The sequence below is a fragment of the Schistocerca gregaria genome, chromosome 8 (assembly GCF_023897955.1).
Source record: "Schistocerca gregaria isolate iqSchGreg1 chromosome 8, iqSchGreg1.2, whole genome shotgun sequence".
In the NCBI taxonomy this organism is placed as follows: domain Eukaryota; kingdom Metazoa; phylum Arthropoda; class Insecta; order Orthoptera; family Acrididae; genus Schistocerca; species Schistocerca gregaria.
Genome location: NC_064927.1, coordinates 202224175 through 202251787, shown reverse-complemented (window position 1 = coordinate 202251787; position 27613 = coordinate 202224175). Strand labels below are relative to the sequence as shown.

At 39.3% G+C, this 27613-nt stretch overlaps 1 protein-coding gene across 1 annotated transcript in view; it reads right to left on the bottom strand.

Moving 5' to 3' along the window:
• The window catches only part of LOC126284991 (septin-1), a 56523-nt gene extending 30179 nt beyond the window's left edge, over positions 1-26344 (bottom strand). Inside the window, exons 1-5 of the mRNA XM_049984280.1 lie at positions 25826-26344; positions 25544-25736; positions 7013-7136; positions 6461-6595; positions 5946-6063 (exon numbers count right to left, since the gene is read on the bottom strand). Coding sequence (XP_049840237.1) covers positions 5946-6063; positions 6461-6595; positions 7013-7136; positions 25544-25736; positions 25826-25849 — 594 coding nt within the window. The 5' untranslated portion in view covers positions 25850-26344. The remainder of the gene's footprint in view (positions 1-5945; positions 6064-6460; positions 6596-7012; positions 7137-25543; positions 25737-25825) is intronic.
• Between the last annotated feature and the right edge of the window lie 1269 nt (positions 26345-27613).

The window sequence follows — 27613 nt, the reverse complement described above, 5'->3', positions numbered from 1 at the left end:
CAGGCTTCACCTTCTATCCCAAAATTCCTATCCATAGAAACTAAAATCCTATCTATGGAATGAGTAGCTATTCATGATCTTAAAACCAATCCTGACCTCATTACTCTTCTTCCAGATAAGGACTGTACCATCATGGTCATTATGTAAGGTGACATGTGGCTGAAAGTGTCTACCAGTCATTCGACACTCGCACTTACAAACCACACTATCAAAAACATGTTGCTGAAGTCCATTACCTCCAGTGTCTCCAAAAAACTATACATCCATCTGAAAAATGTGACACAAATTGAATGGCGATACTGACAATACCCACCTATCCAAAACACTCAGCTTTTCAGGAGATACAAAAAGGATTTCAAGTCTTAAAATTATGCTGCAATTCTGGTTTTCTTCTCCTTTTTTGTTAAAATGAACGTAGAGGGAAGAGCCTCAATGCACGCTGGACGTTCACGATATGTTTTCTTGACATTATGTTAAATTGTATGTAGTGAACATATGGACTTTCTCAATATTATGTAATTCCACATAAGTTTCATTCTTTGACCATGTTTACCAACTGAATGTGACTGTGTAACAGTGCTGGATGACCTCTTCTCTTGGTAGGAATGGTAAAGTCGCCTTAGGCCATGCATTTTCTTGCCATTTATATACACACATTGATTATTCTCTCTGTTTTAAAATCAGTACTGACAACATAAAAGTTTGAGAAATCCCATATCTTTTGTGCCTTCAGGGATTTCTCTTTGATTTAGATGATACAGTGGTTGCATAACAGCACAGAAAATATTAGAACATAAGGATTTTCCCTATATCCTTATTAAAAACTCCTTTTGTCTTTTCTCAAGCTGTCTCTACAAAATCAGCTCCAGTGGCTTCCTTACAGGCAGTCCCAACGTGGCTGGTTGCGATACTCTCATTAAAGGGCAATCTATCTTCACTGACCTGCACCTACGAACAACTGTTTGCAGTTTTCCTTTCACGGAGTGTTTCTTCCTCTCTCTTCCCTATCCATCTGTGCTATATATTACTCCACCCTTTTCCACCCATACTCCCAATACTGCCCCATAGGGAAACCTACAGTTCACAAAACTTCATGCAAATTTGATGTCATTTTGACATCACATGCTGAATCGAAGACAAAAGGAGCTGTCTATCGACTTACGATCATTTCGTTCACATTTCACAACATGCGAGAATATATCACATTTAAAACAATAACATTCACCGCAAGTAGCGAGAACCGGAGGTTAAGCTCTTTCTTTACTACAGGATAGCTAACCTCAAAGTTACATTGTTTATAAATGTGTAAAGTTCTGCATTCATGTGGACTTGGTTCTGAATAAGGGAGATAAAGAGTTGACAAGAATTAACTATTAAACTTACTGAGAAAGATGTACAAACTATTTTTCCTAATACGAAGCAGCTGAAGCCATACAGCATTTAATCCAATAACATATTTATTCAACAATTTTCAATAATGTGTCTCGACAAAATAATTTTACTTTTTATAAACTACAAACACTTGTTTCTGGAGTTGATCTGTAATCAGAAATGATGGGCAGCCATTCTACCAGATGAATTGAAGCAGCAGCTTATTTATCTTATGTCCTATGTATAAATGCTGTTTCAAAACACCATCACACTAAGTTGGGTTGATTTGCGGGAGGAGACCAAAGTACAATGTCATTGGTCTCATCATATTTGGGAAGGATGGGGAAGTTGACCATGCCCTTTCAAAGGAATCATCACGGCATTTGCTTGAAGCGATTTACGGAAATCACGGAAAACCTAAATGAGGAGGGCCAGACGCGGGATCAAACCATCGTTCTCCTGAATGCAAGTCCAGTGTGCTAACCGCTGTGCCACCTCACTCAGTACTATCACACTGAGGATCTCTTCAAAACCCATCAGTATTGGTAATATTTGTTGAAATAAAATGACAAAAAATGTAATATTTGTGGTTAAAGATGTGCTTTAATTAAAGACACTTGTTTGGCAAAGAAGTGTCCTAAAAGAATTAGCTCGCAAATTATCTTTTATACTTTATAGATGGCTGGGACTTACCTTTTAATTCTTTTGCAAATCTGTCATTTTTTCTACGCTTTTTATTGTGAGTACTAGTTTGTTTTACCACATGATCAATGTGTTATGAATACTTATTCACATTTGCATGTTTCATGCTCAATTTGTAAATTATTGACAATGGCAACTCGCTTCTGAGCACTCTTACATGTACATAAAATCAAATATTACGTAACATGCTTTTATGAAATTAATAAATCCCAGAAAAAGAAATTGGATCTGGCAGGAAGTGAATCCGCTACATGTCTCCATAACAGTTCACAAATCCACGCACATAACTACTTCTCCACAATGAACTAGAGAACATTCAGCCTTTTTACAGTAATTTAAAGGTCATGGTGGCATTAACTGCTGATACATCATTACATAATGTTTAATTATAACAAAATCACACTAAGAAGAACATATGTTAATCAATATGTAGAGTCGACAAACTGCCTAGTGGCTTTTGTCTCAGGTTCTTCGGCCAACATTCATTTGATGATTTTACTGAAGTTCTGCCAGAACGAGTGGCTGACATTGTCAAAGCTTCACGCTACATTGCTGGTGGTGAATTGGAGCTGAGCTCACAGCTGCAGACTATATGTACCTGGTGTGCCAATGTCCAAGGGCTTTTCTGCGGCCATTTTCCAGTTCGGTTCTCCTCTTGCTACCTGCGACAGTCATTCACTGCAGCATGGGAAGCCAGAATCCCTTTACCTTATGCTTTCTTCTTTCTTGTTGAAGCTTTTCCCGTGTTTTTGTATTTCTATAGCCTCTCTGAACAAGCAGGCGTGACAGTGCTTCTCTACAGCCAGAACTTCCATGTTGGCGAATTTTACTACGTGATTGGTCTCACACAGTGCGTGCTCTGCCACTATTGATTTCTCCACCTGCCCCACATAATGTCAACAGAAGAACCAGAGACAGAAGCCAATAGGCAGTTTGTCAACTAGTGGTCACAAAAGCTTTAACAATTTTGTAATATGTAAGGTGCCATTATCTTGAAATGGCACATTTTAATGATACAAGTTATGATATGCATTTATGGAAACCAATATGGTGTCTCCCGTGAACCTGCACAGAACATTAATAAAAGTTGACAGCAGTTCCTGTTGTCTTTGATAACTGTGTGGGACATCAAAATGACGTCACGTTTGCATGAAATCTTGTGAATGTACATTGCCCTGTCACCTAGTTATCTTCCTGTTAACGATGAAAGTTTAAGACCTGTCCTATACACCCACCAACCTCTTACAACTGCAGTCCAGTAACAGGCATTTCCCGCCTTCTCACAATTAGCCCCAGGCGCGAAAGCAGCCATGCTATGTATGAGCTTTTCTGTAACAATCGTGCAACATTTCAATATTATTGTGACAATATGTTGTCAACTGGCATGAATGGGCACGGCCACACAATGGCCAACAACGCAGTCAGCCTCCAAGTTACTGAACTTGGCTGCACATCAGTGACTTTAACAGAATATTCAGAACCTATACCATTGGGATACACTCTCTGCCCCCCCCCCCCCCCAAAGCTTAATTTCTGAACTATGTAGATGATAACTGTGCCTCTACCATTATTCAGTTGCCAGAATACCTCTGGTCTAAACCCCTGTTAGTCTCCTTTCTCTTCTTATTCCATCATCCACCTGCTTTTTGCTCCTGTTAATTTCCACTTTCCATCCATTCCCTCTTGCCACATCTACACACTGTAGTCCTCTCTCTCTCTCTATCTCTCTCTCTCTCTCTCTCTCTCTCTCTCTCTCTCTCTCTCAGCCCCCCACCCCATTCCAAAATCATACTGTTACCAACACTAAGAGCTACACATCATCTCTCCCCTCTCTCTTGCCCTCCATTCCCACTGTGGCCACAGTTGCCATAATCCCTCCGGCATTTCCACTCCACATCCCCTCTTTCCAAGGTGAGTCCACTTGGGTGCACAGTAATTAAATTGTAAAAAATTGATGTCTTGTAACCTAGTTTCACTGAAGTTCAAAATATAGTGCATTCTTCAATGCGAAATGCTTTTAATGATTTCCACAATGAATTCTGTCTTGAAATCTGGCGGAAAACCCAAAGAGATTCTGGTTAACATAAAGCACACCAGTGCCAATATACAACCAATATCTTCACTGTGTGATAACAACAGTGAAGTAAATCATGACAGTTATTAAACACGGTTTGCCAAAAACTCTTCACAAAAGAAGATGAAGTAAATATTCCTGAATTCCAATCAAGAACAACTGGCAAGATGAGAAACACAGAAGTAGATACCCTCGGTGCAGAAAAGCAGCTTAAGTCACTGAATAGAGGCAAGGCCTCCGGTCCAGATTGTATACCAGTCAGGTTCCTCTCGAATATGTGATACAATAGCACTATATTTAACAATTATATACAACTGTCTGCTCACAGAAAGATCCATACCGAAAGGCTGGAAAATTGTTCAGGTCACACCAGTACACAAAAAGGGGAGTAGAAGTAATCCGCTGAATTACAGGCCTATACCACTAATGTCAATTTGCAGTAGGGTTTTGGAACATATGCTGTATTCAAACATTATGAAGTACCTCGAAGAAAACGATTTATTGACACATAGTTAGCATGGATTCAGAAAATGTTGTTCTTGCAAAATACAACTAGCTCTTTATACTCATAAAGTAATGCTATCAATAGGGGATGTCAAATTGATTCCATATTTTTAGATTTCCAGAAGGCTTTCGACACCGTTCCTCACAAGCGTCTTCTAACCAAACTGTGTGCCTATGGAATATCACCCCAGTTGTGTGATTGGATTCATGATTTCCTGTCAGAAAGGTCACAGTTCATAGTAAATACATGGAAAGTCATCGAGTAAAACAGAAGAAATATCCGGTATTCCCAAAGGTAGGTTATAGGCCCTCTATTGTTCCTGATCTATATTAACGACATAGGAAACATACTGAGTAGCCGTCTTAGACTGTTTGCAGATGATGCTGTCATTAACTGACCTGTAAAGTCATCAGATTACCAAAGTGAATTGCAAAATGATTTAGATGGGATGTCTGTATGGTGCAAAAAGTGGCAATTGACCCTGAATAAAGAAAAGTGGGAAGTTATTCACATGAGTACTAAAAGAAATATGCTAAATTTTGATTACACAATAAGTCACACTAATCTGAAGGCTGTAAATTAAACTAAATACCTAGGGATTACAATTGACAAATAATCTAAATTGGAACAATCACATAGATAATGCTGTGGGTAGAGAAAACCAAAGACTGTGATTCACTGGCAGAATACTTAGAAGGTGCAGCAGGTCTCCTACAGAGACTGCTTACACCACGCTTGTCTGCCCTATTCTGGAGTATTGCTGTGCAGTGTGGCATCCGCAATGGGTGGGACTGATAGATGACATCAAAAAACTACAAAGACAGGCAACTTGTTTTGTACTATTGTGAAATAGGAGGGATAGTTTCACAGACATGATACGTGAATTGGAGTGGCGATCATTAAAACAAAGGCATTTTTCATTGCGATGGGATCTTCGCATGAAATTTCAATCACCAGTTTCTTCCTCTGATTGCGAAAACATTCTGTTGGCATCCACATAAATAGCGAGAAATGATCATCACTATGAAATACGAGAAATATGAGCTCACACAGAAAAATTTAAGCGCTTGCTTTTCCCCTACACAGTTCGAGAGTGCATTGGTAGAAAGACAGCTTGAAGGTGGTTCACTGAACCCTCCACCAGGCATTTTATTGTGAATAGCAAAGTAATCAAGTAGATGTAGATGTAGTGTATTGTTATGTGAACCTAAGAACCATGCATCGATCACACAACATTGAAGCAGATTGAAAAATTCAGACATGTTCTGAAAGAAAATACTAATTCACACTTACCCTCTTTTTCAAACGTGAAACTTCCTTCTTTGTCAATACATCAGCTTTCGCAATAACAGGCACTATATTGACTTTATTGTGTAGTTGTTTCATAAATTCTATATCTAGAGGCTTCAATCTGTAACAGACGAAATCGTTGCAATAAACATAACAGTACACAACATTCTTCCAATGCAACTCTAATTACAATAAATCAAAACTGATGTTCATCATTGTGAAAATGACACACACTTTCGTAATTGCAAATAGTCACCACTGCCACACTTAAATAAGCAAGAGAATAACCTACCCAAGCATTATCTAAGTTGCTAAAGTAAGTGGACTATTGCATAAAATATGGAGACTACATTTGTGATATGTGAAGAAAATTTCCAGAATAAACCTCACAAAAGGAAACAAACTACATATGATTTTTGCAGTATAAGAATGCATATCTGTAGCCAAAAAAATATAATAAAAACACACAAGCTTACAATAAAAGTTTTATCATCACAGTTACTTTTTATTTTGCTTACCCATGGCCAAATGGAGATATGAAATAAAAACAACAATGTATCCTGTTGTCCACTATATTTCTGCGATTCAAGCCACTTTCATCTCTAAGAAATCTCTCAAACTGGTCATCAATATACTTGATTATTTCATGGAAACTGAAAAATAAAAAATAAATATATTTCCAATGGTAGAGGTAGAATATCTCTTCAGCTAATGAGGAAGCATCAAAACTAAAACCTTCTGTAATGCAGTACTATGTAATTAATGATCTGACATTTCTCTGCTACTATTAAAACAGACTACAGAAGGAAAAAAAAAGTTCAAGCAAAAATATTGTCATTAGCAAGAAAGTTGAAATTAATTTTTAATTATATGAAATGATCACTGTTTTTAAGAAATTTATTGAAGAGTGTCCTGCAAATTCCCAATTAGTACTTTTCATGTTAAACAGAACTTGTTTAGAAAAATACAACTGTAAAAAAAAGAAACAGCTGAGAAAATAAAATGCATGAAGTAATACAATATTGATACAAATGGCAAGAAGAAAGAGCTAACATAAATTTTAGTATTACCAATCTGTATTATCAATTGCATCTCCGTATCCTGGTGTATCAACAACAGTAAGCCGGAGCTTCACACCTCTCTCTTCTATTTCCACTGTTGATGCATCTAGCTTCACAGTCTGGTGCGTTTTTTCTGAAATATTGAACAGTTTTCATCAAATTGCATTTGACAAAGCTGTTTTAATATTGTATTAAGTGTAATGAGGAAGGAAAAAAGATTATGGTTTAACATCCTAATCACAAGGAGGTCATTACAGATGGTGCACAAGCTCTTACTGTAGAAGGAATTTGGCAGAATCTTTCCAAAAGAATTATTACAGCACTTGCTTTACACAGTTTCAGGAAACCAAAGAAATCCTAAATCAGGATGGCTGGATGGGGATCTGAGGACTCCTACACCCAAGATTAAGTGCAATGTCGTAAATGATGCATCACCTGGCTTGGTAAATATTTTAATGAGATTCATTGCCTTCAAAACTCGGGCAAAGATTAAAACACACACATATTAGTTAAACATTAAGGTCAGGTTTGAAACACTATTTGTTACAATAACTTTGTCTTTAATCTGCATGTGATGTCATTCACACACTGATAATGTACTCTCTAAAACTACAACAGAACAGAATACTTTCAACTTCGAAACACCTTCACATGCAGCCATTATTGTCAGATAATACTAATATACCAGGAGAAATAAAATATTACATGACTTTAGCAGGAGCCACAACTTTATGTATTGCAGTCTTTACAATCTTGTCACTATTCTAATGTAGGATGCCATGCCTAATGACTGCAACAAAGTATTGACTTACATTTCCGGTATAATACTTTAATTTGTGCTACAGGGTGATTATAATTAAAGTTAAACTTTGTAAACACTGTAGAAATAATACCAATGGTCAGAATGACGCAAAATTGTGACAGAATATTATCGGAGAAGGGGGAAAAACACATGGCAGAAGAAAAAAAGTTATGTGAAAATTGATCAATAGATGGCACTGTATGTGTTGGAATATATAAATAAAAACACCTGTCATGCACACTACCCAAGAAGTTGGTATAAACATGCTGGGTACACGGCTTTTCCTCCTTTTGCCTCTATGACATTGCCCACAACTGTCTCAATGCAGGATCACACTCTGCTTGTAAAGCTGTATTACAAGAATGAAGACTGTGCACACGCCGCTCTGCAGAAGTTCGGGGCACTGAAGGGTTTGAAAAAAGGCGTTGGTCTGATGACTGCCATGAGTCTGGAGAAAATGATTCAATGATCCGAAAAGACAGGTTCTTTTGGTGCGCAACCTGTTATAGGGAGGAAACGAATTGATTCAACGTCAGTGGAAGCAGTGGCCACAGCAATGCAAGAGGAGACGAGTGGTGGTGTGCAAACGTGTAGGGCACGGAGAATTGCCCGAACATTGGACATAACCGTGAGGACAATGCATAAAATCCTACACAGCATCCTCCTTTGCTATCCATTCAAAATTACCCATGTGCATGAGTTGCTTCCTGTTGACATGCCAGCAAAAGAGACCTTTGCTTTACAATTTCTTGCTCGCATGGAAGTGGACAGTGATTGGCCGTGGAAGATTTTGAGGATAGATGACGCCCACTTCCGTATGACAGGGTATGTCAATATACAGAACTGTTGAATATGGGCAATGGAAAATCCACATGCAAATCAACCAGTACCACTCCATCCTGGAAAGGTCACTCTGTAGTGTGGATTTATGGCGTCATTTATTGTAGAGCCATATTTATCCGAAGAGACAGGTGCTTCCGGTCCATCACTAGTAAGCGCTATGAGTGTCTTTTGCACAACCACATCACTCCAGCTCTCCAACAGCGTGTATATGTGAATGGGATCATTTTTATGCAAGATGGTGCACCTCCGCACATTGCAAATCCAGTTAAACAAGCTGCTGAAGCGCCATTTCAGAAATGCTAGAATTATCAGCTGCCATTTCCCTACAGCCTGGCCGAACCGATCACTTTATCTTAATCCCTGTAACTTCTGGCTGTGGGTCTATCTGAAAGACGTTCTATTCAGTGTTCTGATTGCAAACTTAGCTGCATTAAAGGCATGCATTGCGCAACACATTCTGAATGTGAGCTCAGAAACACTTCGGTCAGTTGTGGATCGTGTTGTTTCTCGATTTCAACTTGTTGCAGAAATGGTGGACAGCATATTGAACACGTTTGCGCCAGTCTCACAGAAATTAATAATCCGATTTGATTTTGATTGATGCTTTTTATGCAGTTTTTGGGCTCAGGACAGTTAAAAATCGACGTGATTGAAGATTTTTGTGGTTTTTTGCCTCAGGACAATTAAAAACCAATGTGGGTGATGCTTCTAATTCGGTTTTTGGCCTCAGGACAATTAAAAACCGATTTTTCCTATTCAATGCGATGTGGCCTTGCCATGGCGGATAGGCTTAATGCAACTAACAGTATCATGCCTGTATATCCACGCACACTGTCTGGTACAGTTTGTTTAACATCAAATGTACACCTTAGGCAATGTAGTATCTTTCATTTTCCATTTGTACTAGACCATTATCAAATTATAATGCTCACAGTGCCATCCATTGCTACATTTTGTAACTATTTATTTTTCTTCTGACGTGTTTTCTCCACTCTCCGTTAATATTCCGTTGCAATTTGACATTATTCTGACCAGCTGTGTTATTTCTACAGCGGTTTGAAAGTTTAACTTTAATCACAATCACCATGTATATTTCTAAGAGCATACTGTATTGAATAATCATAAGTTTTAAAATCTTGCACATGGATGGACGCAACAGCAATGTACTCATCATAAAGAAAAGATGAAAAAATAGCAAAACCAGTTGCACTAGTACAAGGTTTATTGAAAAGCACCTGACCCAGGTTCCGATGTCTTTAAAAATGTCTTCTTTCGAAGGCTCAATGATTAACACCTACCATGGTTAGCATTATATACATATTAAAATATATCTATAAAGCAAAGGTAAAAATAAATCACTGACTTAACAGAGAATTTTTATCCTTATCGGTTACATGAAGTTTTGAGGCACATATTAAATATGTAGCCATAAGGCGCAATTGTAGATTAAATTCACCTCCCCAATAATAAAACCACAAAATATTGTACAGCTTTTTATTAATTCTCCCAGTGATATACAGGGTGTTACAAAAAGGTACGGCCAAACTTTCAGGAAACATTCCTCACACACAAATAAAGAAAAGATGTTATGTGAACATGTGTCCGGAAACACTTAATTTCCTTGTTAGAGCTCACTTAATTTTCTTCCACCTATGCTCAATGGAGCACATTATCACGATTTTATACGGAATACTCTACCTGTGCTGCTAGAACACGTGCCTTTACAAGTACGACACAACATGTGGTTCATGCACGATGGAGCTCCTGCACATTTCAGTCGAAGTGTTCGTACGCTTCTCAACAACAGATTCGGTGACAGATGGATTGCCAGAGGTGGACCAATTCCATTGCCTCCACGCTTTCCTGACCTCAAGCCTCTTGACTTTCATTTATGGAGGCATTTGAAAGCTCTTGTCTACGCAACCCCAGTACCAAATGTAGAGACTCTTCGTGTTTGTATTGTGGACGGCTGTGATACAATACGCCATTCTCCAGGGTTGCATCAGCGCATCAGGGATTTCACGCGATGGAGGGTGGATGAATGTATCCTCGCTAACGGAGGATATTTTGAACATTTCCTGTTCAAAGTGTTTGAAGTCACACTGGTACGTTCTGTTGCTGCGTGTTTCCATTCAATGATTGATGTGATTTGAAGAGAAGTAATAAAATGAGCTCTAACATGGAAAGTAAGCATATCCGGACACATGTCCAAATAACATATTTTCTTTCTTTGTGTCTGAGGAATGTTTCCTGAAAGTTTGGCTGAACCTTTTTGTAACACCCTGTATACAGACTGTACCTACCATTCCCAGCATGTTACTCTCATTTATCCCTTCCCCCAACCCCCACCCTTCTGTGGTTTTGTATTTATATACAGGATGTCTCAGAAATGTTTTGACAGGCTTCTAGGGGGTGTAGAGGGTTTCTTGAAGAACAAGTCAAGGATATGTGTAGAAACATCATCCAACAATGCTACAGAACGCTGAAGTTACAGGTGTTGGCACATGCTATTAGGCCATCCCTTCAGCAGAAAATATGACTTTGTACACTGACAGATCATAGGCTGAACATTTCACAGTGTTGTTAATTTTTCAGTGATCATGAATGCGATGCTTTGTTAGCTCGGTGGATGCCCGTTTCAGACACAGGTTTCCATCCACATTTTGTTTTTCTCCTCGAACCCTCTAAAAGCTCCAATGTCTCTTTTTATACAGGATAAAAATGAACTGCAGATGTAAACTCGTGTTTCCATCATCACCCACCAAGACAACAGAACACTGTAGTCGTAAGAGACAAGGCGTATCTATGCAGCAGCTAGCTCCATCTTCTCCGCTGTAGATCATGGCAATCAGCTGCACATCACCAAATAAGAAATAACATTGCAAAACATTCTGTTTACGGCTTGTCAACATACAATATCATGTTTGCTTCCATGGGAGTGGTCTAATGGCAGGCACCGGTGTCTATAACTTCAACGTTATGCACCATTGTTGGATGTTGCTTCAAGAGACAGGTTCATACCCCCGATTTGTTCCTCATGAGATCCTCCACAATCCCTTGGAGTTCATAACAACTTTTCTGGGTAACACTGTATTTCACAACGCCAACTGAGAAGTTCTCCTTCACTACTGTGTAGGCAGTTTTAGATCGTATCCTACTTTGTTTATGTTTTAGTTATGTATGTATCATTTCTGTAATGTACCTGACATGTCTGATACTGTTGAACCAAATAGTCTAAGGATGAACAAATAAATAAACTAGGTAAATTACTGTAGTGGACATTGCCAAAAATACAGTTCACATGAACTTAGCAATACTAGATGTCAGCTTCGTTGCTGACGTAATAACACTGTGGCATGTGATGATGTACATGCACAAACAGAAAGAGAAGACTGTCAATACTTCTTTTGCGTTATGTTAGTTTTTGGAATGTAGGATGTGGTGATAGTTTGATCTGCAACACATCCCAAAGTGTAGGTTTTGCTGAAAGGTAACGGTTTGGTTGAGAGTTGGTGAAGCGGTTTTGAACACTTCAGTTAATAGGGAAGTACTTTTTAACTACCATGAATGCTCACCAAACTATGAGTATTGGCTGTATGTTTCATGTGTTGTACTCATGAACACTGCACATTAGGTACATATAAGGCACCGTTATTCTCAAGACACTGACCTCACATTTGGAAGCATAGAGTTTGCTCTGTTTAGCCATTTTTATTTGTTTTCCCAAATCATTTCAGGCAAATGCTATGATGGTTCCTCCAGAAAGGCCATGGCCAACCACCTAACCTATTCTCATAAAAATCTACTAAGCATATTTTATGCTATTTATTTTCACTTTGTAATGAGAACAAATCTTACATCACCGTAAGATGATTCCTATGTGAATAAATAAATAAATAACATGCATTTACCTCTCAACAAAATACTAACGCAGATGCCAAAGACACGACATTTATGATACTAAGTTTTTTCAAATAATCACTACATGATTCACACAGATATAGTTAATTACCTCTTTCTGCACTGAAAAGGAACAAAAGCACTTCCTGAGAAATGTTTCTACAATGCAAGAAAATACATTAACTTCCAGAAACATCAAGCCTTCATTTATTATTCTGTATATTTTTAACCCATTAACAGGTTACCAACTTTACTGTGTATGTCTTTGCACATGAACATTTCTGCTGTTGGTTTCCTGTTTCCTCTGTTTCAGATGCAGTGCAGTAAATGACCTCAGTGAAGGAAATCTGTTGCAAGAATAATAGTGGAGGAAGTAGAACTGGCAAGTGTTCCTGTGTACTTTTCAGAAGTGTAATACAACAAGGTTTCTTGTTCTAATATTGTTATTGTTTATCTATTTATTTACACGTCTAGTTCTGGAGGAGCAAACTGAGTAGCAAATCTTGAAAGACATGGAACAGGTCTGTACATGAAATTACAGCACAGAAGTAATAACAGATGAAATAAAATGTTGATCAATCCAAAAAATGTCAAACCATAAGCTTAAGTAAACGCAATCTACAATATAACACAGCAATCGGCTTGATTTTTCTTCTTCAGTTTCAACTTGAGAGGATTACTGCTGCAATTTTTTAATTCTTGTGGCAGCTTATTGCAAATGGATGCAGTCTTATACTGCACACCTTTCTGCACAAGAGTTAAGGAAGTGCAATCCAAATGCACATTGGATTTCTGCCTAGTATTACCCGAGTGGAAGTTGCTAATTCTTGGGAATAAACTGATACTGTCAAAAAAAAAAATGACAGTAAAGAATATATATGTGTGATCTGAGGTTTTCCAGGCATACAGAAATCTTGAAAATTTCTCAGGTATTCAGCTGGGTAGCGTCATCTAAAAGGCACGATATTTCAACAAGCTGACTTCTTGCCATCTTCAGGTGTTCTTGGAGTCTGATTGATCTCTGATGGATGCCGACTTTAATCTCCACCCCTCTCCCACAGCCTCCGTCTGGGTGCTTCCAAACAGTCCGCGGCCAATGGTGGGGGAAGGGCAGGGCTGGGTGGAGGGGGAAGCGCGGCGCCCCGCGATAGATCATGGGCCGCAGTCCTTCCGCGGCCATGGCCGCTTGCGGAACTCTGCTGTCATGGTGACAATGCTTCTTCTTCTTCTTCAGGTGTCCTGACAGGAGTGGATTTCCATGTAGACTGTTGTTGTGTTTTAATCATTCTCAAAGCTGGATTCCAGGCCTTGCTTAACTGGAAACCACTGCCTTTATTTATAAAGTTTGTCATCCAGCCACATCTCCACTGACTCTTTGAGGATACAGTCTCAGAAGGTGTTCGATTGCTGTATCACCTTTGTGCTATCGTAGTTCATGTCATTTCCATGTGAGATGCAGTGCTTTACCATGGCGGTCTTGTTCAGCTGTGCGCTGTCTGTGTGGCACTTATGTTTAAGAATATGTATACTGAGAGGCCAATGTCAGAATATCCAGACTAGTGAACAGGGGTTGACAAGAGGTTTGGGAACTTAGACCACTTACTGCCCGTTTCTGAGCCAAAAATATCCTATGAGAATGAGAAGAGTTACCCCAAAATATAATACCATATGACATAAGCGAATGAATATATGCAAAGTAGACTAATTTTCGTGTTGTAAGATCATTTACTTCAGATACCATTTGAATAGTAAAAATGGCAGCATTTAGTCTTTTCAGGTCTAATACTGTCTACATTATCCCTTTTTATAAAGTGGGTTTACTAGTGGGTACTTAAATCGCCCAGGAAACTGAACATTTTTAAAGGAAAAGTTACAAATATGGCTAAGTACAGCACTAACATGTGCAGCACAGTACTTTAATATTCTGCTAGGCAGTCCATCGTGTCCATGAGAGTCCTTAGTCTTCAGTGATTTAATTATTGACTCAGTCCCCCCCTTGTCTGTATCACATACGAGCATTTCCGACATCAATCTCGAAAAGCCATTTTTCAACAGAGTTATGTGATTCACTGTAGAAACAAAATTTTTATTTAATTCACCAGTAATGTTCAGAAAATGATTCTTACATACTGTACATATATTTGACTTATCAGAAACAGAAATATTTTTACTACAAACTGACTTTATATCAACAACCTTGTGCTGCTGACCAGACACTCCCTTCACTATTGACCATATGGTTTTAAATTTATCCTGTGAATTAGCTATTCTATTTGTGTACAACATACTCTTTGTCTTCCTAATAACATTTTTAAGCACCTTACAACACTGTTTGCAATGGGCTACAGTAGCTTGATTGTGACTATTTCTAACATTTTGATATAATTCCCGTTTTGTTCTACATGATATCCTTATCCCAGTAGTCAGCAACCCAGGCTGCATTTTACTGTTAGTACCCCCATTTAGCACATTCTAATGGAAAACAACTCTCAAAGAGAACGAGAAATGTGTTAAGGAAAGCATTATATTTGTCATCTATGTTATCAGCACTATAAACATCCTGCCACTCTCATTCCTTGACAAGGTTTAAAAAACTCTCTATTGCTGTTGGATTAACTTTCCTACATAGTTTGTAATTATGCGGGACATTTGTTTGAGTACAAAAGCTTTTTAGTATTAAAATTTGTGCATCAAGGTCTGAAAGGTCATTCACACTTTTACTAACAGAATACCCAGCTAGTAATGAAGAAAGAATAAAAATATTGTCTATGGCTGTGCTACTGTTCCCCTGCCTCTTGGTTGAAAAAAATACAGTCTGTATCAGGTCATATGAGCTTAGGAGATCAACCAACATCCTTTTTCTTGCATACATACAAAATTAATATTGAAGTCACCACATGTAAATAATTTTTGGTACTTCCTGTAAAGTGAAACAAACCCTCTATAGCTTGAGCAGAAATGCTCTTAAGTCAAAGCTAAAGGACCTATAAACTACAACAATTAGAAGTTTAGTTTCACTAAATTCAACTGCCCCTGCGCAACATTCAAATACCTGCTCAGTGCAGTGCCGTGCTACATCTACGAACTCAAATGGAATACTGTTTTTTTATGTACATGGTTTTTCCCTACCCACTCCACAAAGAAATACTTGAAATACAACCAACTAATCTGTATCCTGGTAAAGGAAGCATCTGAATTGTCAAATTATTTAAGTGGTGCTCCAATACAACAATAATGTCAGACTCAATATCTATAAGCAGCTCACTAACTTTATCTCTAACACCTCTTATATTTTTTGATGAAATATGTTAATTCCTTCTCTATTATATACTTCTTGTGCTTGATGTAAGCTAATTGTCAAGTAAATACATGTGATTCCACATCTTCATTGTATGCCGCAAGCCACCCAATGATATGTGGCGGAAGGTAAAACTGGTATCACTAACTGATCCCCCTAACCTCCTACATCACGATGGCACAGGGAACAGTGACTGTCAGTAAGCCTCTGTATTGGTTCTAATTTCTCGAATTTTCTTACTGGGGTCATTACACAAAAAGTATCTAGGGAGAATATGGTAATATGTCGTCCAATTCTTCCCGGGCAGTGCACTCTTGAAATTTTAATAGCAAACCTCTCCATGATGCATAACGCCTCTCACGTAATGTCTGCCAAAGGAATTTGTTGATTACCTCAGAAACGCTCATGCACTAAGTGACCCCATGATGAAACACATTGCTCTTCTTCATTGCTCTCTCTCTCTCTCTCTCTCTCTCTCTCTCTCTCTCTCTCATCAGTCCTCCCTGGTAAGGATCCCATACTGATCAATAGTACTTAAGAACTAGTTGAATAATCACCTTGTAACCCTCTTCCTCTGTGGATGAGTTTCATTTCCTTAAGATTCTTTCTATGAATCTCAGTCGGGCACCTGCTTTTTTTACTATTTGCTTTAGATGGTCATTACACTTAAGGTCACTCTAGATAGTTATTCCAAGATAGTAGTGGCTTCTTTTCCTATGTAGGCACAATATTCCATTTATTTATGTTCAGGGTCAAATGCCAGAGCCTGCATCATTCATCAATTGTCTGCAGGTCATTTTGCAAATTGATACTGTCTTCTGGTGTTGCTACTTTGTTACAGACAACTGCAAAGTCTATAAACAGTCCTAAAGAGCATCTGACACTTTCTGCTATATCATTTATATATAAAAATGGTGGTTTATATGTAAAAGTGGTGGTTTATGTGTAAAAATGGTGGTCCTATCACACTTCCTTGCCAGTACTCTGGTCCTATTTATGTTTTCTCACCAAACTGTATACCAAGCGAGATGGCACAGTGTTAATCTACTGGACCAAAGTTTGGGAGTTTGGGGCTCGAGCTCTTATCTGACCGTCCTTACCTAAGTTTTCCATAGTTCCCCAAATTGCTAAGATGAATACTGGGATGATTCCAGAGCAAAGGCCATGGCCAATTTCCTACTCCGTCCCTGCCTTATCCAATGCAAGGTAGCATATGTTTTATATATTTACCTGAATATATTACATCTGTAATGTATCTTGTATGTCCTATACTGCTGTGCAGGGTGGTCAAAGGAGGAATATGTAAATAAGAAGGAACGTATACACTAACAGGTTTTACTAGCACAACTTCTCATCTTAATATAGTAGTGTATCACATATGCCAGTCCAGTACACAATCTTTCTGTGTGAATATGTTAACTGAGATGATGATCTGTGAATGAATGGTTTTAAGGTGATATATACTGATAAAATTGTACTGAGATTCCAGCTTTGTTAAGTTGTTTAAGATCTATGAGCTTTCAGTTGAGTAATCCTCAGCCATTCTCAAGTGGTGACTGTCTTCTGCTTGCTGCCTGCTGCTGTCCGTACACAGCTGCACTGCCTCCTTTGATGCCATTGGTGCTCACTCAGGCACCATATGTTGCACCATTTCTGTTGCACTCCTACTTTAACCTTCCAACGGCAGAGTTCCAAGCTATGCTTAACTGCAGGCCACTGTCTTTATGACACTATTCAGAAACTATTAGTCTGCAAAGTAACAGACGTCTCATTGAGTGCAATGCAATGTTTGTTTTCTAGAGCATGCTCTACTATCGATTTCTCAGGGTACCAAAGGCAAAAAAAGTCTCTCGTAATCAACGAAGTGCTGTTCAATAGTAAACACAGCCTGTCTGACCTACAAATGTCCAAATGCACACACAGTATTTTACATACTCCTGACATTCTGAGGCCTACATTCTCATTTACAGGCCTTGCTAGTTGTCAAATTGTTGCTGGAGTCTTGAACATCGAGTCCATACATGACCCAGCTAATCTTTCCTGTTACTGAGCCACAAAGGGGGGGGGGGGGGGGGGGGAAGGGGGGCGGGCTGCTTCGTGCCTCCTCGGGTGCATTGTGCTTATGTGTCTTCAGGAATCGCTTTCGAAACCAGTAGTTGCTGTAGCTGTTTACTTTGAATACTTACAGTATGTGGCTCCGTTCCTTTGACATGTTTTCAGCATCTGAGACTGCTTCCATTTGATGTATCCTGGTGCTCAGAACAGAACATTTCTGTGATGGATGGTCATGGCTGTTAGCATGCTGATATCATTCCATGTGGGTGGGTCTTTGATAAACACTGTGGCTGAGATTTCCATTTGCTTTTTTGGTGGGCAACGATGTCAAGGAATGGTAAGGCACCATCAGAAGTGGTCCAAAAACTCTCCTGAATTTTCAAGTCCATGAGACCAGAAAACAAATGGTCTAAAGTCTAGACCAGGGCCAGCAGTAGCCATGATGGTGCTTACCTACATAAGTTGACAATGTGTCAGTTTTCCATATTGAATGGGTCAATTCTTTGACAAACAATGAGAGGTGAGAACAGAGGCGACGTATTTCTAGTGCCAAAATTGAAACCATTGGCTTGTTTGCTGTATCAGTAAGTTTCAAGAGAAATATTTTGTGATTATGGCAGCAAATGCTATGAAGTGGACTGATTTAAGTGATTTAGTTCGGCACGGTGATGTCGTCCACTGGTGCATCTCTCATGGATTAATTGCAGAGACATGAAGTACCAAATGTGGTGGTGAGATGACTCTTAAAGGGTCAAGGGTTTGTAGGGATGGAATAACTGTCGCTTTGAGTAAGTGGACCAACATTTTAACTCAGTCATGGAGAAAGGTAGGTGGATTAATGTTTATCAATAGCAGAGTCACATGTTTGGTACATTAATAAACAATGATCCACTTATTCAGTGTGCTCATGCAGATCGACTGTGTAGCAACACACAGCACAGAAATATTTCACTGTTTCCAGAATGAGATTTTCACTGTGCAGTGGAGTGTGTGCTGATATGAAACTTCCTGGCAGATTAAAACTGTGTGCCAGACTGAGACTCGAACTCAGGTTCAGATTTTCTCCACCATACAAAAATATAGGGTGCTGTTGTCAGAGTGTGCTTACATAAATCCTCAACCATCTTGTCAAGTAACTGAGAGAGCAGATCTATACAATCTTAGATGGGAACCTGCATGAATAATGATGCCACATCAAAGCTACCATCATATCTCCATGTCCAAGACACAAGCTTTTAATTCAACTGATGAAATCTGTCGTATTCTTGATGTGGTGCACACAGAGACAAATTTCTGGCGTAAGGAGGCTGGCCCCATGTTTCATGACTTTGTAAGTTGGTGGTACAATGGTGCTTACGATGGGAATAGGGTTGTGTTCACCTTGTGAACTTTTGGGAGGCTATACAGTGTATAAGGTCAGGATGCCCAAAAGAGAACATTTTTAATGGCATTCTCTTCCAGTGAATGCTGGTCAGGAAACTCAAACAACTTACTCAGTGTTCTAGATGGTGGGTCGATCAATAATTTTGTTATGTCTCGTCCTCCGTCACCATTCCAATCTTCACATAGTAGTCAGATCATTCCATGATGTCGGTGCATTGCCCTTGTCATCTAGTAGGACTATGATGAGAGAATCATGGAATCTGCGAAGACCATTGCGCTCAGCTCTAGTCACATTCAAGGCTGGCAGCTTGGATTTTGAGAGAAAGCAGCTTGTTTCTTGATAAATTTTCTCTCAGTTTCACAGGGTATGTTCCACACCGTGTCAGCGAAAGGGCTACTCCATAGTTAGGGTGCAAAATTAGCGAGTCCCTTCTTAAGAGCTGACATGGCACCCATGTTGATATTTCTCACCGCTATGTTGATAATGATACGCTCTGTTGTTTTACATGCTGTCGTTGCAAAAGCTGGCCCAATTTCCCTTTCTGACTCTGTGGTTTTACACTGTAATAACTGTTGTACTACTGTGACTGCATCAATCTATTCCCAATCCAAAGCTGAGAGTGACTCCATCAGCCACAGGTGGGAGGCCATTAGTTTCCACCATGGCGATGAAATGTGGTGCAGCATTAAATATTTAGGAAAGCTGCATGTTAAGAAGGCAAATTTATTAATCTCCTTAGCCCCCATTTTACACTGTATGAAGAGATGATGATTCCACCTTTTGCTGTCACGAGCCACCAACAATGCTGGTGACAGGAGAATTTTTTGTGGTGGCAGCTTTGCCCTGCTGTGAGAGAGGATTCATCACACCAGAAAATAGATGGAAACAAAGAGCCGCAGGCTGATGGCTGTCCACCCGCAGCGGACAGAGTCGCTTTGTATTCAGACTGTAGTGATGCAGGCACAGTGCCACAAAAAGAGGTCATTACAGAGCAAAACCGTGGAGAGACAGAAAGGGAAATTCAGCCAATTTTTGCAGTGACAGCATGGGGCAGAATGTAGAACAGGACGCATCATTATCAAAGAGACGACGAGAAACACTGAAACAGATGTCATGTCAGCTCTTAGAAATTGACTCAGTTTTGCACCATAACTATGGAGTATCCCTTTTGTTGACACAATAAGTTGTGTGGAACATGAAGTTTGTTGAGAAACATGCCGTTTTCTCTCAAAATCCCAGCTGCCAACTTAAAATGTGACAAGAGCTGGGCTTAATGGGCTTCGCAAACTTTGCAATGATCCTCTCGTCATAGTCCTGCCAGCTGACATGGGGAATGTAGTCATCATTATGGAACAAGCCAACTATGATGCAAAGATTCAGTTGGTGCTGGAGGAAGAGACATATAAAAATTATTGAGAGACCCAACATCCAGAATGTTGAGAAAGATGTTGGAACTTCTCAAGCAGTTTTCACTGGAAGAGACTCTCACTAAAAAATTTCTCTCTTGGGAACCACAATCACCTACATTTTGTGGTCTTCCAAAAGTTCACAAAAAAAGAACACCCCTACAGCCCATCGAAAGAAAAATTGGGCAACTGACTTACAGACTTGCGAAACATGTGGCCAACCTCCTTATTCTGAACATTGGTCACTATGTGCACCACATAATGAATACAACCAACCAACTTCATCATCCGCCGAATTAAATGCTTGCATCTTGGAGAAGGAGATATGATCATCAGCTTTGATGTAGTGCTATTATTTATGTGAATTCCCAGCAAATATTCTATAGATCTGCTCTCCCAGTTGTTTGATGACACCTCTGTGGATATATTTAAGCAAGTTCTGACAATGTCATCATATTTTTTTGTGGGATGGAGAATTTCTTAATCAGATGGGAAGTCCATTAGTTATTGATAAAGGGGTTGACCAAAGCATCCGATCCCACCCATCGGCGTTGACCCGTGAGGTAAGGTGGCTGTTGTGTGTGACGTCATGACAGCGTGGAGTTTGGTTGTGAGTACGGCATGTTTGTAGGTCGTGTTGCTGTTTGTGGTGCCCTCTGGTGGCGTGTTTAGGGGTTTCGTGTTGTGTGGTGTATTGGGTTCAGTTTGGTGTTACTGCTTCTTCTGGCTGGTTCTCGTTTTGGCTGTGTATGGAGCGGAATTGGTTTCAGTGAGTTAACGATTTAGTGATTTTGTGTGAAAGTTATTGTAGTGCTGTTCACTGTAGGTTGTGTGTTAATTTGAGCAAATTAATTTGTTGCTGCTCTTGTTACGTATGGATATGTCGGATAAAATTAATAGTGTGCGCTTGCATGCTATGAAGGGTGCGACTCCATTGGAGTTGATAAAGTTTCTGAAGCTGTTTGGGTTGACTGCGGAGGTGGTGAGGTGCGCTGATTTTGGGACATAAAATGACATTGCCAAAAGTTCCACCATCTTGGACCAGTGCCAGTTATATGTGGCAGTGCCGTAGGGATAACCTATGGCACTCCATATGTTGCGGTTCCTGGTTCGGGAAGTCTAGGTTGGGCATGCGCGAGATTGTGTTGTCGACATATTACTTTTGTTATAAATCCTCTCACAGTTTTTGCGCGCATGAGACTGGCGTGAGTGAGAGGAATGTGCTTGACTGGTTTTTGTTTTGTCGTGAAGTATGTTCTGAGTTGATTAGGTACAGGGGTAAGTTGGGTGGGCCTGGGGTTGTGGTGGAGGTGGATGAGTCACAGTTTGGGGAAAGGAAGTATGGGAGGGGTAAGTCTGTGGTTGGTCTCTGGGCGTGGGAGGCTGTTGTACCAGGGGGTTGTTGTTCGGAATGTGTTTTTAGGGTTATGAAGGGGCTGACTAAAAGGGAATTAGTGAGGCTAATTGAGAAGTTTATAGAACCAAGTTCTACTGTAGTTTCTGATGCTTTTTCTTCATATAGGTGGTTGGGTGTGAGGGGGGTACAATCACTTACTTGTGAACCATAGTTTAGAATTTAAAAATTATGAGATGAGGGCTTGTATGAATACTATAGAGGAGATGTGGGCGGCCATTAAGTCAGTTCTTGAGAGGGGAAAGAGGTGCTCTTATAACCCTCAGCCTCATTTAAATGAGTGCTGTTCATGGAAGAGCATCCCTGACCTTTTATTTATTTATTTTTTTTTTTTTTTTACAGGTGGTTAGTTAGGGTGGTTTAGGTGGGTGGGTGGCTTCGGCTCAGGGAGGAGCGTTATTTGTTGGTAGTGTTTGCGAGGGGGAGTGTGTTGGTTTGTGATTTGGTTGTGGAGGATCTATTTTGCTGCAATTTTTGTTGAACTGTAGTGTGGGATTTTTTATTTTGCATTTGTTTTTTGTTTATGGGTATTTTATTTTGGGGTGAGGGGGGAGGCTGGGTTGGGGTGTGGGTGGGTTGGGTCTTTCTTTTGGTTGTGTATTTTTTCACTGGTGTGTGTGTGTGTGTTTTATTTTTCTTGTTTTTAGTGTATTTGTTGTGTGGTGTTGTGGCTGGTGGGACGATTCTGAGTTGTGTGGTTTGTTGTATTGGTGATTTGGCATTGTATATTGGTTTGTAGGTATGTAGTTGATGGGAAGTTTTAGTTTCCAAGTTGTGGTCGTATCTGTGGGGTTTTTGGTATTGGGAGTTGCTGTTACCTATGTGGAAGACGGGAACTCTTTGATCCCAATGGGTGATTGTGGCTGTGGGTGTTCTGGTATCGGTAGTAGTTGTTGAGCTATACAGGTCAAGAGAAGTGTTCGATTCCAACGTGTGGTTGTGGCTGTCGTAGTTCTTGTATCAGGAGTTGCCGTTGAGCTATACAGATCAAGGAAAGTGCTCGATTGCAATGTGTGGTTGTGGGTGTTCTGGTATCGGGAGTAGCTGTTGAGCTATACAGGTCAAGGGAAGTGTCCGATTCCAGAGGATATTGTGTTTATGGGGAGTTTTGTGTTGCCATTTTTTTTCCTCATGTTGTGTAGTTTGGTATGATGGTGTGTGTCTACATTTGTTTATATTTACTTTGTCCCGAAGCAAAAAACCCCAAATTTCCAACGCTTGTCCTATTAGTTTCATTAGGGTTTTTGTGGAACGTGTGTGTGTTGGTTTTTCAATGTATTTTCATGTTTGTTGTCATGTTTATGTAATGACGTCATAGGCGCCATATTGGAGTCGTAGAGTATGGTTGTTTCCACCATATTTGTGATATCATGGGTCAAAGCAGACAAGTGGAATCGGACACTTCTGTATTTCCTGTTAAAGCCACCCTATTTTGAGGACATTGCCCTACACAAGGCTCCTACAAAGCCTAGTCAATTTTATTGTTATGCTGATGACACATTCACTGTCTGATCTTATGGACTTGAAAAGTTGGGAGAATTCTTGGATCATACCAGCAATATCAATGACAACTTCAAGGTCACAATGGAGAGAGAGAGAGAGAGAGAGAGAGAGAGAGAGAGAGAGAGAGAGAGAGAGAGAGAGAGGAGAGAGAGATGGTCCTTACTGATCCTTGACATCCTTGTCTGCTGTAAAACAAATGGGTATCTCAACCACAGTGTTTACCAAAATCCCATCCACATCTACACTGGCAGCTACCACCATCCACTGCAGAAATGTTCTGTTCTGAGGACCCAGGCGCATTGAGTGAAGCTGTCTCATATGCTGCAACCTGCCAAAGTAACTTAGCCGTGTATGGGGAGAATTCAAGGAAAACAGCATGAACAACAGCCATATTTTGCAACTCATCGTTATGAAGATACATAAGTAGAATGCCCCCACATTTTTGCTGTTCTGTGGCTCAGTAACAGTAGAGATTAACCAGTTCATAAAGAGGCACAATATTGACTCAGACTTCAGGGCTCCAGCATCTATTCGACAACTTTTGAGGCCTATGAATGGCCATGTAGGCCTCAGAATGCCAGGAGTATATAAAATACTGTGTGGATGTGGACATCTTAAGTTGGACAGACTGTATGCACTATAGAACATCACTGTTTAGAGAATGAGAGATGTTCTCACTCTCAGTAGCCAGAGAAATTAGCAACAGCAGAGCACGCTCCAGTAAACAGACACAATATTGCAGTCGATGTGACACATGTAATTTCTAAATTACCTATTCTAAAACATCATAAAAGAAGCAATCAAAATAAAAATGAGTGACAAAACATTTGATAAAGACTGTGGCCTACAGCTAAGCACTACTTGAGACCCGGAAATCAGAAGGTGGAAGTGTGCACGCAACAAAGACATTGCCGTACATGACAGGAAAAAGTCTTTTAGCACACACTACGGCACTTGCATCCAGTCTTTTAACACCAAAACTGGCAGAAACAGCTACAAAATTTGACCTTGAAACTTCGAACTATCACTACTGAAATAAGCAGACCAGTATTTGCACCTCTAATATCTTTATGACAGTTATCACCATGAATGGATTGATGATATACCAACATACCTATATAGTTCAATATCTTACGAAAGCTGTAACTACAGTCTTAATACATTCCTAAATATTGAACCCTCTGCTTATATAGTTTCATATTTTTGGTTCAATACTCGATTGACATTGGTGGATACATCATCCTTTTGATTTGTTTTGCTGCATCATTTTAGTTCAAAACAAAATCCTCTAATACATCACAGCTAAGCCTGGAGCAATTCACTAAAGACCAAAGCAATTTAGGGGATCCAATCGGCACTCATGTTCATTATCTAACATTTGTGATGATACTGGTAGATTAAAATACACGACAGCCCACTGCACACCCCCATCAGGGAATTACCACAACTTTATTTTATTTCAGTGGTGCACACTATTTTTCTTTTTGTAGGGCACTGTCAGATAGCAACTAACCACACCAAAGAAACCACTGAATCACCATTTTCTTCTATGGACTTATAAAATTGTAGTACTTCATGGCAGATTTCTTGAATGAATAGAGATACTGTCTGTTACAATTGCTTTTATAAATCCCCCTAAGCAAAGTGTTTCATGCTCTCAAATGTGGTCTCAACCTGATGACAGTGCAGTCATTTGATGTTGCCCCCACTGCAATGAAGACAGTGTTAATCAGTTAAAAAAAGAACAATTCGGTTTTTCCGGTTGCTACGGTTAATAATCCTCCCATACTTCAAAACTTCTGGTGGAAGATATATGTTCTTCGTGGTATTGAAAACGCAAATAAGATGTTATCAAGTTAAGATGTATGTATTACACTTACATTAAAGGAGTCATCTATCTCCCTTATTCAATGCTTATGATGGAAAATTACTCACCAACAGCATCTGGTACAATTCGTTCTGGATACAAATCTGTCAAAAACAGACTGTTAACGAGAGTTGACTTGCCCAAACCAGATTCACCTACCACCATCAACGTAAATTCAAATCCTTTCTTCACTGACTTACGATGAACTTGATTTGGCAAATTTGCGAATCCTACATATCCCGGCGTTTCGATACTTGCGAACTATAAAACGGAAATACAATCATTAGTGTACAGAAATCCACTGAAAAATGAATTTATCACCATGCAAGCACTATAACTGATTGACTTACTGTTTTCACTGATTCGTTCGACATAATATACTACTTTGTATCAACCAACACTACTATCACAACACGTACACACACTCACTCTTGTTACAACCTAAACAAATACAGGGCGTTGACAGTCTTTGGTTTAGCGCGCTCTATCATTGCCAACATGTCATATCCTATGCGCAGAGTATTTCCTGGTGGAAACATTTCAGAGTACTGCGTAAACATTGTGGATCGACCAGTGTTCTCTGGGATCTATCGATATGGTCCTAGAAAACTTTTTGTTACTTGATAGTGCATGAAATGTCATGCAAGTGGTATACACATCTGAGGACATTCGCCCAAATCCTGATAATATGTAAGTAGATCGAAGATAAAACTATTCTCTTTCGCAACAACAATTTTGCAATTATGGCTGCTAAATAGTTATAACATGAACACTACACTTTCAGGGCCAGTACATCAATGAGGTGGAGCTGTAAGAAAGATACAGTGTAGCAAAAATTTTAGTATACGTTTTTATAATAAGAAACATCCATTAACATCGAAACATAAAAACTTTGACATTAACTCATCAAAGATATTGGTGGTTGAACTACGTGGATTAAATTACGTGTAGAAATATAGCAACCAGACACTTTTTATACATCTTTATTTATGGCTGTTGTAATAACAAGAAAAATGTTTCTGGATTTGCAGTAAACTGCTGTCCCATGATATTCCAAAATATCCTTGATTTTTATATAAAACCCTCTTTGTGATTCGTTTAGTTACTGAATAATCCATACCCTGTAAATAAATAGTTTGCAAGTGGAACTCTGTTGGTGAAACTTAATACGTCTCCTATAGGTTATGGGCCAAGCCATAAGAAATTGGAAAATACATGATTAAAGAAGACTGAAAAATTCAAAGTCATACAGTAGCGGCAAACTTTCCATAATAACATGATATGGCGATTATAAAGTGATTATTAATAAACTTGAAGGACATAATAATTGTGTAGAATGATACATCCCTACAGTGCTTTTTTCATAAGAACTTGAAGATATTATGTGCGAACGTGTGGCAGTGCCACAGGCAAAACCGCGTGAACAAAAGGCATCGTACGCAGAATCAGGCTAAAGCAGCAAGTCTGATAGCAAATTTGTGAACTGGTGACGTGCACTAAGTTAAGGAAATGTGAAATAATTACGTGCGTGATTTTCGACTCAAGTGCGATGAAAACAAATGATTTTAGCGCACATCTAGCTAAACTGCGTAAGCTATTTGTAGTTCCATTCGATAAGTTAAAGAAACGTGGAAAGAATATGTAGACTAGATTCTAGAACAATGTTAAATGGTCAGATTTTATCCACATTAGAAAAGGAATATTATAATTTTGAAGATCATTGTGACGAAAGACCATTGGAAAATGGGCTAGAATTTACACATGGCATACTTACTGAATGCCTTGGATCAAGGTTGTCAAGTAGCTGCAATTTTTCTCGATTTCCGAAAAACATTTGACATGGTACCACAACTACACTTATTATAAAAAGTACAATCATGTGGGGTATCAAGCGAAACTTGTGACTGTGTTTAGGATTTTTGTGTAGGGCATATGCTACAAGTTACATTGGATGGAGAGTAATCGACAGTTGTAGAAGCGACTTTGGGTGTACTCCAGTGACGTGTCTTGGGACACTTGCTGTTCATGTTGTAGACAATATTAAGGTTCCAGAATGAGATTTTCACTCTGCAGCGGAGTTTGCGCTGATATGAAACTCCCTGGCAGATTAAAACTGTTTGTCCGACCAAGACTCGAGC